The sequence below is a fragment of the Hemiscyllium ocellatum genome, chromosome 7 (assembly GCF_020745735.1).
Source record: "Hemiscyllium ocellatum isolate sHemOce1 chromosome 7, sHemOce1.pat.X.cur, whole genome shotgun sequence".
Taxonomy (NCBI): domain Eukaryota; kingdom Metazoa; phylum Chordata; class Chondrichthyes; order Orectolobiformes; family Hemiscylliidae; genus Hemiscyllium; species Hemiscyllium ocellatum.
In genome coordinates, this window is record NC_083407.1 from 63,949,620 (window position 1) to 63,962,421 (window position 12,802).

The 12,802-nt window shown below is 38.2% G+C and overlaps 1 protein-coding gene across 1 annotated transcript in view; it reads right to left on the reverse strand.

The window, feature by feature from the left end:
• Positions 1–12,409, reverse strand: part of col28a2a (collagen, type XXVIII, alpha 2a) — a 110,228-nt gene extending 97,819 nt beyond the window's left edge. Inside the window, exons 1-5 of the mRNA XM_060827920.1 lie at positions 12,283–12,409; positions 11,771–11,929; positions 10,306–10,874; positions 6,571–6,591; positions 5,073–5,132 (exon numbers count right to left, since the gene is read on the reverse strand). Coding sequence (XP_060683903.1) covers positions 5,073–5,132; positions 6,571–6,591; positions 10,306–10,874; positions 11,771–11,924 — 804 coding nt within the window. The 5' untranslated portion in view covers positions 11,925–11,929; positions 12,283–12,409. The remainder of the gene's footprint in view (positions 1–5,072; positions 5,133–6,570; positions 6,592–10,305; positions 10,875–11,770; positions 11,930–12,282) is intronic.
• Positions 12,410–12,802: the final 393 nt, after the last annotated feature.

A 12,802-nucleotide genomic window follows, 5' to 3' on the forward strand; every position in this document is an offset into this window, starting at 1 on the left:
GCAATATTCTAACGGTGGCCTAACCAATGCCCTGTACAGCCGCAACATGACCTCCCAACTCCTGTACTCAATACTCTGACCAATAAAAGAAAGCATAAAAAACACCACATTCACTATCCTATCTACCTGCGACTCTACTTTTAAGGAGCTGTGAACCTGCACTCCAAGGTCTCTTTGTTCAGCAACACTCCCTCGGACCTTACCATTAATTGTATAAGCCCTGCTAAGATTTGCTTTCCCAAAATGCAGCACCTCACATTTATCTGAATTAAACTCCATCTGCCATTTCTTGGCCCATTGGCCCATCTGGTCCAGATCCTGTTGTAATCTGAGGTAACCCTCTTCGCTGTCCACTGCGCCTCCAATTTTGGTGTCATCTGCAAACTTACTAACTATACCTCTTATGCTTGCATCCAAATCATTTATATAAATGACAAAAAGTAGAGGACCCAGCACCGATCCTTGTGGCACTCCACTGATCACAGGCGTCCAGTCTGAAAAACAACCCTCCACCACCACCCTCTGTCTTCTACCTTTGAGCCAGTTCTGTATGCAAATGGCTAGTTCTCCCTGTATTCCATGAGATCTAACCTTGCTAATCAGTCTCCCATGGGGAACCTTATCGAACGCCTTACTGAAGTCCATGTAGATCACATCTACCGCTCTGCCCTCGTCAATCCTCTTTGTTACTTCTACAAAAAGCTCAATCAAGTTTGTGAGACATGATTTCCCACGCACAAAGCCATGTTGACTATCCCGAATCAGTCCTTGCCTTTCCAAATACATGTACATCCTGTCCCTCAGGATTCCCTCCAACAACTTGCCCACCACCAATGTCAGGCTCACTGGTCTATAGTTCCCTGGTTTGTCCTTACCACCCTTCTTAAACAGTGGCACCACTTTAGCCAAACACATATGTCAGCAAAACACATTCATATGGAAAGCATGAAATAATACATTTTTGTGTACAGTTGTATTTAGCTTATACTTGCTTTACTCTGTGGCCCAGAAAGCTCATTAGCTGGCAAGAGTCTGAAAACAAATTATAACAGTTTATCTTTCTATCCTTAACTGATGCTGATCACTTCTTATCACCAAAAAATTGAAATTCAACATGCAATAACTTTGGGTAGGAAATGTTCTTAAGTAATTCTAGGCTTTATTTTGATATTGGTGGAAAAAAAACCGCAGCCACTCACTGTCTCTGACGGGATCCTACAAGATACATCAGTTTGTCACTCACGCGTGACAGGTGTCTCTCTACCAGCACTATTTCACTTCTCAAGCTGAAGCAATAATTAATGGGAAAATAATTGAGGAACACCTGGGTTAAGCTGTAAATATAGTTTTACAGCACTTGATAGTTTTTTTTTCTGGCTATTAAACAGATGACATTCTAATTGTATGACTTCAAATTATGTGAGACAGAATTTCAGGAATCTGACTTTTGAACACCTGTTTCATAGCACTGCAGCTGCCTAGTCCCACAAACACCAGTTAATGTGATACTGTTGAATGATTTCTAACAGTATCATTGGAATTTACAATTGAAAGCAAAATTCAAGTCTCAACTTGAATCCTATGTATTTACTGCCAGCAAGCAGCCCTCGCACAGATGATTAAAATAAATTTTAAACTGGGTAAAGTAGCACTTGCCATTATTAAGTTACTGAAACAAATTCAAGAAACCTTTCCAGCATTACATTTACATTCACTTCTGAGCTAAAATTAGTGAACAATGGAAATTTATATTTTTAATGTGTTAAAATAATGCACACTGGTAAAAAAGATAAAGTCGCCATTGTCTTACGAGGTCATAGGCTGGTGCCTCAGAAACAGAGAGAGAGAATACTGGTGGTGGTTTAACCCAGGTCACCACTCCTCAGGCTAGGGGAGAGCTTAAGGAGGAAAGTCCTTCATGGTAACTTCAGCTGCTGTGGGAATTGAATCCACGCTTCAGCATCACAAACCAACAGCAGTCCAGCTAACAGCCCTACTACAATCAGGAATATCACTATCAACAGCAAATATTTATGGTATCATTTGAATTTTCCTGGGTTGCTGAAAGGAGAAAGGGGTAGAAATTACAGAAGTTTAATCATAATTTTTAATTTTTTCTTTGATTCAGGGGAAATGCCAAAGTATTAAATGGCAGCATAATGAATAAGAATGTCACTGAGTTGTCTAAAGAAAAGGGGAGAAATATGAACCTTGGACTGACAAGTTTCTTTAAAGTCAGTTGTAGGGAAGCTGTTGGGAACAATAATCTGGGAGAAAATTAATAATCATTTAGAAATAATAAGATACAGTGATCATGATCAGTTAAGGGAAAATCATGTTTTACAAATCTGATTTTTTTGATGAGGTAATAGAATGGATGGCTGAACAACATTGATGCTTTCAAAGGGCACAAGCAACCCACCTACTAAACCTGTTAGCAAAATTGATGTCCATGAGATAAAAAGAGAAATAGCACAAAAATCAAAGAAAAATTAAAAATAACAAAATATATAACATCACAAGCAGTGTAGAAAGAAATATAAATTATAAAGTGAAGGGAAAAATGTAGTAAATGGATTTCAATGTTGAAGCATGTAACGCCGTCCACTTTGAGCCTGAAATATGAAAAACTACTTTTGAAATAATAGAAAGCTCAAAGATTCTTAGGAGAGCAGATAACTAAATTATTAAAATGCTATGAACAAACACAAAAGGAATTTAAGAGGCTAATGGAACGTTAGCCATTATATCCAGAGAACTACAGTTCAGGGAGTGTAGTTATGTAAAGCATTGCAGACTACACTGCGGTACTGTGAGCAGATCTTGGCACCACATCTTAGCAAGGATGTATTGGTCTTTGAAGGAGTACAGTGTATTTTTACCAGAATGACATTTGCCTTCCAAGGGTCAAATTAGAAGGTGTGGTTATGTGAACTAGGGTTGTATTGCTTGGAATTTTAAAGGTTAAGCATGATTTGTTCAATAACTAAAGATTTTAAGGAAGACAGACATGTTACATTGAGAGAAATTATTTCTGATGGGTAGGGCATTCATGACTAAGGCCAAATACTACACCCAGGCTTTTTGGGAGTGAAGCGAGGAGGCATTTCTGCAGACAAAAGTTTGGAACACACTTCTACAAACAGCAATTGATACAAGATTAACTGTACATTTTAAATCTTAGTTAGATAGATTAAGTATTAACCAAAGGTATAACAAGATATTTCAAAACAACAGCTATACAGAATTAGTTTGCAGATCAGACACAATCCTGTCAAATCGCAAAACAAATTCATGGGGCTAGATGGTCAATTGTTGTATCAAAGCATGAGTCCAAAATTTGGGTAAAAGATGGTGAGTGGCTGTTGTTTGGGTCTGGAATGAAAACGCAGAGCAATTTCCATGGTTTGGCATCAGGACTACTGGGTGTTTTTCTAATATTGATGATGTAGTCTTGGGGGTATAATGTACAATTCCAATATGTGAAGATGTCATGGATCTTGTAAGTGCAGTTCACAGTCCAGGATGTAACAAGACTTCAAATTAGGCTGGTGAAATGGATAGACATGATGAATGAAATTCAATATAGAAATTTGTGAGGAGGTATGTATTGTTAATAATAACATTGAGAGACAATACAAGTTAAATTGTACAGTTTTAAATCAGCAGATGCAAGAAAAGAGTGACATGGGGATGTTTGTGCATGAATCTATGAAGGAGGGACAGCAGTTGATATAGTGTATGGATAGAAATAGAGGCATAAATGGCAATCTTAACCTGAAAGAAAGTTTTAGGTTTGGGGCAGGTGGATGTATAAAGTATTAAAAATCTGAGTCTTGACACTAATTTGCCTTCAACATGTACACTTTCAGTTTAAACAGAATGTTGCTGGGGGGCAGCCTGTCAAACAGCTCCCAAGAGGCAAATTGCAAACTTAAATATAAGGAGGCTGAATGCTTCATATTTATCTATTATTTTCAATGTAATTGTGGTCTTAGGAAACCTGTTAACCACAAATTTGAAAACTAAGGATTCAGGTGGGAAGTGCCTTATAAAACCCCTTAAATTGCTTGCAGCCTCTCCAACACCTAGGTCTCCAAATTGCACATCTGCCTTTAACACTCGTAAGATGTTGAGTTTATTGGCATCCTTCAGAATTGGGTTGCACAATTACTGAAGAAAATATGGTTGCATGGACATGAAGCCAAAGCAGAGGAGGAGGTGATTAGATTGATTAGATTGTTCTTTGCAAGAGCTGGTGCAGATCTATGTACCAAATGGCCTCTTTCTGTGCTGTACTCTTCTAGTGTTCTATAATGCACTATCAGAGCTTGGGGCATTTTGCTGTTCAGTAGGGTAAAATGTGATCTCTCACAGGGCAGTAAAATGCACTAAACTATTGGTGGTAGCTATCATTATTAACTTGATAAATTCCATAGGTCAGTCTGGCTGTCCTTTTGGAGGAATGAGAAGATGGAGGTAAAGGGATATTAATGACCTTTTCTTAATGATCCTCACAATTGCAGGTATGCTAATTGAGCAAGGAAGTGGTCTTTTATGTCATGATTATAAATCATTGATTCAAAGGTCTACACGATTTGATCATGGCCTTAATGTATTTGAACAATTCTCTATGTTGCACTCAAAACACTGCATGGAAGAATGCAAACTCATTTGGAAGAAATTTCCTTTTAAGATGGCAAGGAACAAGTGGTGTAAATCATCCCTCAGATAAAAGCAATCTATAAAAACAATTATGAAAATGTAATATTGGGGAATGTATACAAATTAGAACAACAGATGATGTCATAACATCAGAAGTCAAATGTTAAAGCCTTTTCTTTTAAACTGCTTTCACTTACATGCTTTTCTGCAAAAGAATTGAAAACATTTTCTGTATGAACAGGCTTCATGTTATCAAGCTACATTTGATAATGCAACATCTCACCATGTACAGCATCTCATGACCATTAACTTCTTACTATTAATGCCTTGAGTGTTATCAACCCTATAAAAAGCTTCAAATTGAGCTAGCTGAGGAAGTAAATGGTATTCAGAACAACATAACTTACAGAAGAACCTGGTGGACCTCTTTCCCCTTTTTCACAGATGCATTTTGGGATTTTGGGACACTAAAATAAATAAAAAAAGTTGAAAACATGCATTTTCTATTTGTATGACATCTATTTCAAAAGACTGATTGATGTCTGGGTTCCCAGCTATTGCAGTCAGAGGAAAACATCACTTACAGATAGCTCTTACATTTCGATCTTTTTCTCAATTGCACAAGCTTATTTACACAGGATAAACAGGTGTCAAGTGTTTGTAATTTCTGACATTAATGATTTAAAGGTTTGGAATAACTGTTTCTTTTTATACAGCCATAGTAAAAACAATTTTGTAAAAAAAGTTACAACTGAATGATTTTATTTCACAGCTTGTCTATACCTACCATTGATACTCAATGGGTAATTAGTTCTGTCCAGAATAAGTGGGGTAAATGAGCATGGAAGTACCACAGGTTGGCATGGAGGGTATAAATGGCACAGTTTAGCATGGGGATATGAGGGGCATTTAGAGATGGGTAAACAGAATGTGAGGGATTTGGCCCTGAAAACCCAACAACTAAATGAAACAGCTGGGACAAAGTTTCCTCCACACTATTTTTGATGTTGTTCAACTCCGTTTAACACCTACCCTCAACTCTCAATACAAATACGTTGTTATCTTTGCAAGGGGTTTCTCCCAAGACAAGTAATTCCTTGACTCACACTATTTGCTGCTGGGATAAATTTCCAGCCCATAGAAAAGGATAGAATGGGAAAAATCCACCCAAAATGCAAGATGACTGTACCAAGTATGAACAAAGTTCTGGTCTTAATCAGTTGTTACTGGAGCCACGATGAGAGATATTTAAATATTTGGTCATTTGAGTTAATATGGAGAGACACAAGGGGTGGAATTTGACTTGGGCATTTAAAGTAACTTTGGACATCAATACCAAACAAGTATTTGAGGTGATGGGAACAAAAAGAACTAGAAGTCACATTTAAATTGAGAAAAGAAGATTGGATAGTAAACATTTTTTGTTCAAACATAAATCAGGAGGTAATAGTAAGGTTTGATTTCTTATACTCTTTCAATAAAGAGATTCGACACAATTTTGGAGAACTACAGGATCATTGGAAAAAGATAAGATTTCAGACAATAACCAAGAGTTAGGTCTCCCCTCGCTTACCCAGACTGTTTTTGAGAGGTCAGAGAAAGTTTTGAAATATAGTGAATTTCTTAATTGACAATAGGTCTCTCTTTCCTTATTTATTCCAAGAAATGAGGTGGGTGGAAGGGATAGGAAAACATCCCAAAAGAGGTGGGATTAGTCTTATGCCACTTCTCATCTGGACAAAACACTACATACTAGCTCACTCTACAGCCCTATCTCAATTATTTGAAAAAATGCTAACAATTCAATGATTAAAATTCCATATACTGACAGTGTTATACACTACAAGATTTTTCCAAGGCAGCTATAAAATCTATACTTTAGTTTGAGAAACAAGCCATACTTACCCCTTCATCAGCTAATTCTGCCTGCAAAGATAAATCACTAGAATTAGTTTTCTTAAGTGCAACTTTAATCCAGAAATCACCATTGGATTCCACCCTTAAGACATAGTCCTGCTTGAGGAGAATCTTGAGGGAACGTGTTGTGTGATTTTATGCCCACATTCATACATTTGTTTTCAAGACAGACTGCTTGAGGATAAGACAACTTTGAGAATTGTCTTCAGGTATGGATTTCTTCACTGCATTGTTTATTACATATTAAGACTAAATACAACAATACATGATATTCAGTGATGTCCCTGGTTTTGATCCGACAGTTACGTTTTTGAAAGACTATTCCGTGAATTCTACTGCTTAATGCTAGTCACTCTATTTCACATGCTTCTCTTTCTCTCCCCTTAATTCCCCTCACATTGTGCTATTTATGCCTACTGAGGTGCACCTCTCTGACATCATTGCAAGCTTGCTCCAGAGTTTTAAAACCTTTATACAACAGGGAACACAGATCAGAAAATCAAGACTACAGTACTTTTGCTGAGAGTGCAGCATTGGAAAGTTACATTTACTGCTTTATCATTTTTGCTGTATTGTCCTGAGTGATGCATTTAGCACTAAATAAGTGAAAGTAGGTGGAATAAAAAAGGTATTGTCTGTGGGGACTAATGCCAATACACAGTGCCATAAAGTTCAATAATGTAGGCTTAGTTTATTAACATTGCTTCATTTTTAGTACAGCTGTAGCCTGGGAGCAGCTTAATTAAACAAACCCACGAAAATGCATTGGTTAAAAAAAAGACGCTAGCTTTCACTTTGGTGTAGTTAGGGATATTTTTGACGTTATGTTAAGTGTAAAACAGGGACTATCAGTTCAAAAGCTCTTTATACAGTTTTTTCAATCTCCATTTTATTTCTAACAGAAAGCAATGGGTGCTTGTCAGCATAATGTTCATTTTTTTTCTGATAATTGTCTAATTCGAACAGCACGTGAAAGCTTTTTAGAACAGTAGTACACACACGTAAAGTTACGACTAATACACTAAGCAATATATTTGCTTAAAAGGTATATACAAGAATCAAGTATGAATAACTGTTCCTAAAATCTAACCATTTTCCATAATATTCTCATGAGGTCACTAGCAGGGTCAACATCATGTGTGTTGTACATAATGCTCCAAGTGTGGTCCCAACAAGCCTTTTATCATTGAGAACACACCTTTCCTTTTAAAAAGCAAAATACTGTTCATCCATCCTGCAGACTCTGTCTTCAATTCACACAGGATGCAAGAACCTTTCATCAATGAGAAATATATTACTCCTTAGACAGGGGAACCAAAACCAAGGGAACCACTACTCCTAGGGTCTCACTAAAAGTCTGTACAACTGCAGCAAAACATCTTTACTGTTGTACTCAAATCACCTTATGATTTAGGCCAACATATAATTTGCCCTTCTAAATGCCTACTGCAACCCAATGCTAATGTCTAAAGGCTCAAGAACAAGGAAAACCACATTCCTTTCGACACCGGCGCTTCCCAGCCACTCTTGATGTAGAAAATATTCTGCCTTTATGCCTTTTCTACCAAAATGTATAACTTTATACTTATTTACATTATATTTCTTCTGTTATGTTCCAGCCCATTCACTCAGCCTAAAGTCCACTTGAAGCCTACTTGCATCCTTCTCATAACTTTACATTCTCACTCTGCTTGCTGTCATCAACAAATTCAGAAATATTATAATTGGCCTTCACACTAATCATTTATATAAATTGTGAACAGTTGAGGACCAAGCACTGATCCTTACAGTACTCCCCACTAATAAAACCAAGCTAGCCAGAGAATAACTTGCTTAATCCTCCTTTCTGTTTTCAGTCTGTTAATCAATTCTCAACCAATTCTAATATATTGAACCCAATTTCATGTGCTCTAATTACTGACATCTTTTGTGGACATTATCAAAGGCTTTCTGAAAACCCCAATATATCATATCCATGTGTTCCCCTTTATCAAACGGCTGGTAACATTGTCAAAAACTCAGCACGTATGTTAAAGATGAAACAGAAACAGAAGTTGCTAGAGAAACTCAGTAGATCTGACAGCATTTGTGAAGAGAAAGCAGAGTTAACTTTTTGGGTTCAGTGATCCTTCCTCAGAATGATGAAGGATTCAGGAAAGGACCCAAAACATTGGCTCTGCTTTTTCTCTACAGATGCTGCCAGGCCTGCTGAGTTTCTCCAGCAAATTCTATTTCAGGTTTCCAGCATCTGCACTTCTTGGTTTTACCTCAGTTATGGTTTCCCTTTCATATATCCATGTTGACTCTGTCTAATTTTACTGATTATTTTCTAGATGTCCAGTTATCACAGACTTTATAATAGATTCTTACAGTCTCTCTAACACGGTAGTCAATCTAAGGGGTCTGTAGCTCTCCACTCTCCCCCTTCTGAAATAGGTGGGATATGAAACTTTTCAGTCTGCCAAAACATTCCCAGAATCTATACAATTGTGAAAGTTAATCACCAATGTATCCATTGTTTCTTTCGTGACTTTCTTTAACTCTCTTAGGGTGAAGCTCAATTTGGCCGAGGAAATTTATCAATTTTTAATTTAATTAACCTTTCACATACTCTTCACTAATAATAGTTCATTTTAGTTTCTCAGTTAACAAGTCCTTTGGCTGCCTACCATTTTGAGCTTTTTTGTATCTTCTTCCATGAAAGATGCAAAGTTATTATAACTTTTCCTGCTCTCCACAATGAATTCTCTGTCCTCACATTGTTGCTCATCTTTTTGTTTTCATATACCTAAAGAAACTTGTCTAGTCTATTTTTATGTTTCTCACTAGTCTGCATTCATATTTTTTTTCCCTTTTCTTAATCAGTTACTTGGTCTTCTTATGTGGGATTCAAAATTGCTCCCAATCCTCAAGAAGTCTGTCTATAGTGTTCAAGTGTTTGTATGTGCTTTAATGTCAATGATCACATCACACATACGAGACAACACCCACTCAGATGCTGAACAATTGGTCTTCTGATGAACAAATACTGTCAAAGTGATAGAACAATCCAATCAATGTAATTAGACATGTGGTGCTTTAAATAACAACTGTAGTTTGGATACAAAACTGTTTCTTTTCACATCAGCTTATACATCTTGTGAAGCTTCAAGGCACTAACAGGATCTTGTGTACAAACAGTGTATATTAAAAATTATTGCACGACAACATTGGTTACATGAGAGTTCTAACAGTATGATTGTGCATTTGAGTGAAGAAATGAGTGATAATTGTGCATTTTCAGATGTGGGTTTTTTCCTATAGATGTGAAATTTGTGTTATATGCATGATATGTACATATTTTGAATATGAGCTGGTGTCAAAACAAGCAGAGGAGAATTGGTTCCAATAGTTTTGTGTGGATAGTGTGTGAATATGTGGGTGTAAAACTATTAAAATTGTGTTGTGTTCATGTGTGGGATAGGTCTGAAAAGGAGAGGACTCTGAAAGTGTGCCAATGTAGAGAAATGAATGCGAGGAGCTATCCTATGCATGAGAATCTATGGATGTGAAAGTGTACTTATGTATTCCTGTGAGAGTGGAACATGCTGATGTAAAAGTGTCTGCATCAGGGTCTGTTCCTGTGTGTGTTGATCTGGAGGTATGACTGTTTGTTACTGTTGTTCATATGAGTGTGAATATGTTGGTTTCTGGGTGTGTGCTGGTATATGCTTTGCTACTTACCATTTCCAGGAGGAGTTTGCCCAGGGCACTGCTGTCTTGAAGGTTGTGCACAAAGCGAGAAGCGGGTGGACTGGCTAGAAGCCGCAGTTTGGCTGCATTAGGTGGCTCATTGGCCACGGGTGACATGCCTACTGTGAAGAACTTAATGCCTTGATTTTTGGCCTCAGCTGTAGCTGCGTAGATATCTGGGTTTCTTGGGTGGTCCACACCATCAGTCATGAGAACTGCTACCCGGACACTGCCAGGGGCTGCCTCATTCAGGTAGAGCTGAGTCAGGTTGGTGATGGCATATGTGGTGTAGGTGCCATGCCCGATGTAGCCAATGGGGGCAACACGGGTCCTGAAGGCTGCTGGACCACTCCAGTCACGGAAGGTTTGCTCAATGAGCACTGTGCTGCTATACTGCAGGAGTGCCACTCGGGGCACCAGCCGGCGACCACTCGACACCCTCAGCTGCTGCAGCCTGTCCACAAAGTCCAGCACAAAGCTCTTCTCCCGGTTGTGGTTGATGTCCTTAGCACTCTCTGAACTGTCCAACAGGAAGGCAATCTCCAAACTACAGTCCTCCTCTGAAAAGAGAGAAAGAGATATTGATTATTGGCACTATTACATTGTTCTGTGACCTGTCGAACTGCAAATTTAGGATAAATTTAACTTTTTAATAATTTCATATGGTTTAATTTTGCATTTCCTCCATGAAAAAATGAGCAGCTTGTAAGCACAGGTCGATAGATTTAATTAGATGTGGAAAAGAGGCAAGAGCGATACAAGAAAAAAACCTTCTCACATACCGAGTGGCTCAGATACAGAGTGCACTGCCCGCAACTGTGATGGGGGCAGGTTCAGCTGAACCTTTCAGGATGGAAATGAGTGGATGTTTGGATAGAAATAGCGAGCATGGTTAGGGGACAAAAGCAGGAGACTAGCATTTGGTAATGATATTCACTTAAAGAGCTGGTCCAGGCATGAAGGGCCAAATGGCCTCCTTCAGCCCCATAATAATTGTGAAATTTTATGTATTAAAAGTTGTTTTATTTTTAAGTGGTTTTGATAATGTGCTTATAAAGTGGAAGGTAGAATATTTAGAGGGGACTTGATTTTGTTTTCATCCAGGGAGTGGAGAACGTCTGGAATACATTGTGAGGATAGTTGAGGCAGGTAACCTCACAACCTTTAACAAGTACTTGATGACCACTTGAAGGGTCATAGCATTCAAGGCTATGGGCCCAGTGCAGGAAAGTCAGACGAGTGTAGGTAGTAGTCTAGTTTTTGGCATTCTCGACTCGATGGGCGGAAGTTTCTCTTCTATACTGTGATTCAATTATTGTCTCTGGTGTTCTGTTAGACTCTTTGCACATTTCAGCATGAAGCACGTCATGAATTTTTTTAAAAAGTACGCTATTGAAGGCAACCAGTGGAGAAAGTGTCAAATAAACAAATAAATTAAATAAAAGTTTGATATCACCTTGTTCATTTTCTCCTGGTGCATTCGAGGAGAGATACTTTATTTTTTGTCTTCTAACCAAATGTCCGTCCCCACGTTCCTCATATTCTTGTGATAAAACGAGCTGGTATCTCGCCCACAGAAGAAGCCCCCACAGCTGAAAGAAAGCTTTCATTCTCTCTATAAAAATCAGAAATCTAGACTGAAAAGGGACAGTACACAATTTATCACGATCACGAACCCATATGTTAGTTTTGATACATAAATGATATATTTACATCGGATATGCCCAGTTCATTGAACAGACGAAACATAACCTGACTAATTGAAAGTAGGTTCTAGCTACTGTATTCTTGGTACCTTTAGGAATGAAGTTAACTTTAGAAACGGCGCAGAAGGAACCCACCGTCAAAGTGACAAGATGCTGAAAACTGCACAATCAAAAGTGTTACACGTTGCAATCACTTTTTCTTCGGAATGTTAGAATTAGTGTGAATTACAGGAGGTAGGGCGTTGAGCAGTTTAACATTTACCTGCAGAAAAGTCCTCAACTACCTTTTCCCAGAGCAGAGAACAACAACAAAAAAACAAGCACTGGCGGAGAACTCTGGACGAGTGTCAATTGATTCTCTGGCGAGCTGATTTAAATGGAGAAGTTAAACTTCTCCGGTCTTATAAATAAAGGCGGGACGGCTTCAGCTCCTATTGGAATGTGGAAGGCAATTGGCTGCTGCGGGGAGCTGCAACTTAATGTGAAAAGTAAGCGAAAAAGCGGAGGAAGAGAGAAAGAAAAAACACAGGTACTGCGAAATGGAATGGCACCGTCTGGTGAACTTGAGCAACACAACGTGTGGTTCGAGTTATACCGACAATTACAGAGTGAAGTTAGAATACGATGTGAAAACCAGTATAACATTGAGATGGTGAAATAGCCTCGTGTTTATCATTCAAACGTATTTCGTTGACAGTAAAGCATTTGACACATCCTGAGGTCATGACAGGGTCTATAATTGTAAGTTATTTCAATGTAGGAGTAATGCTGGATAACGCTAG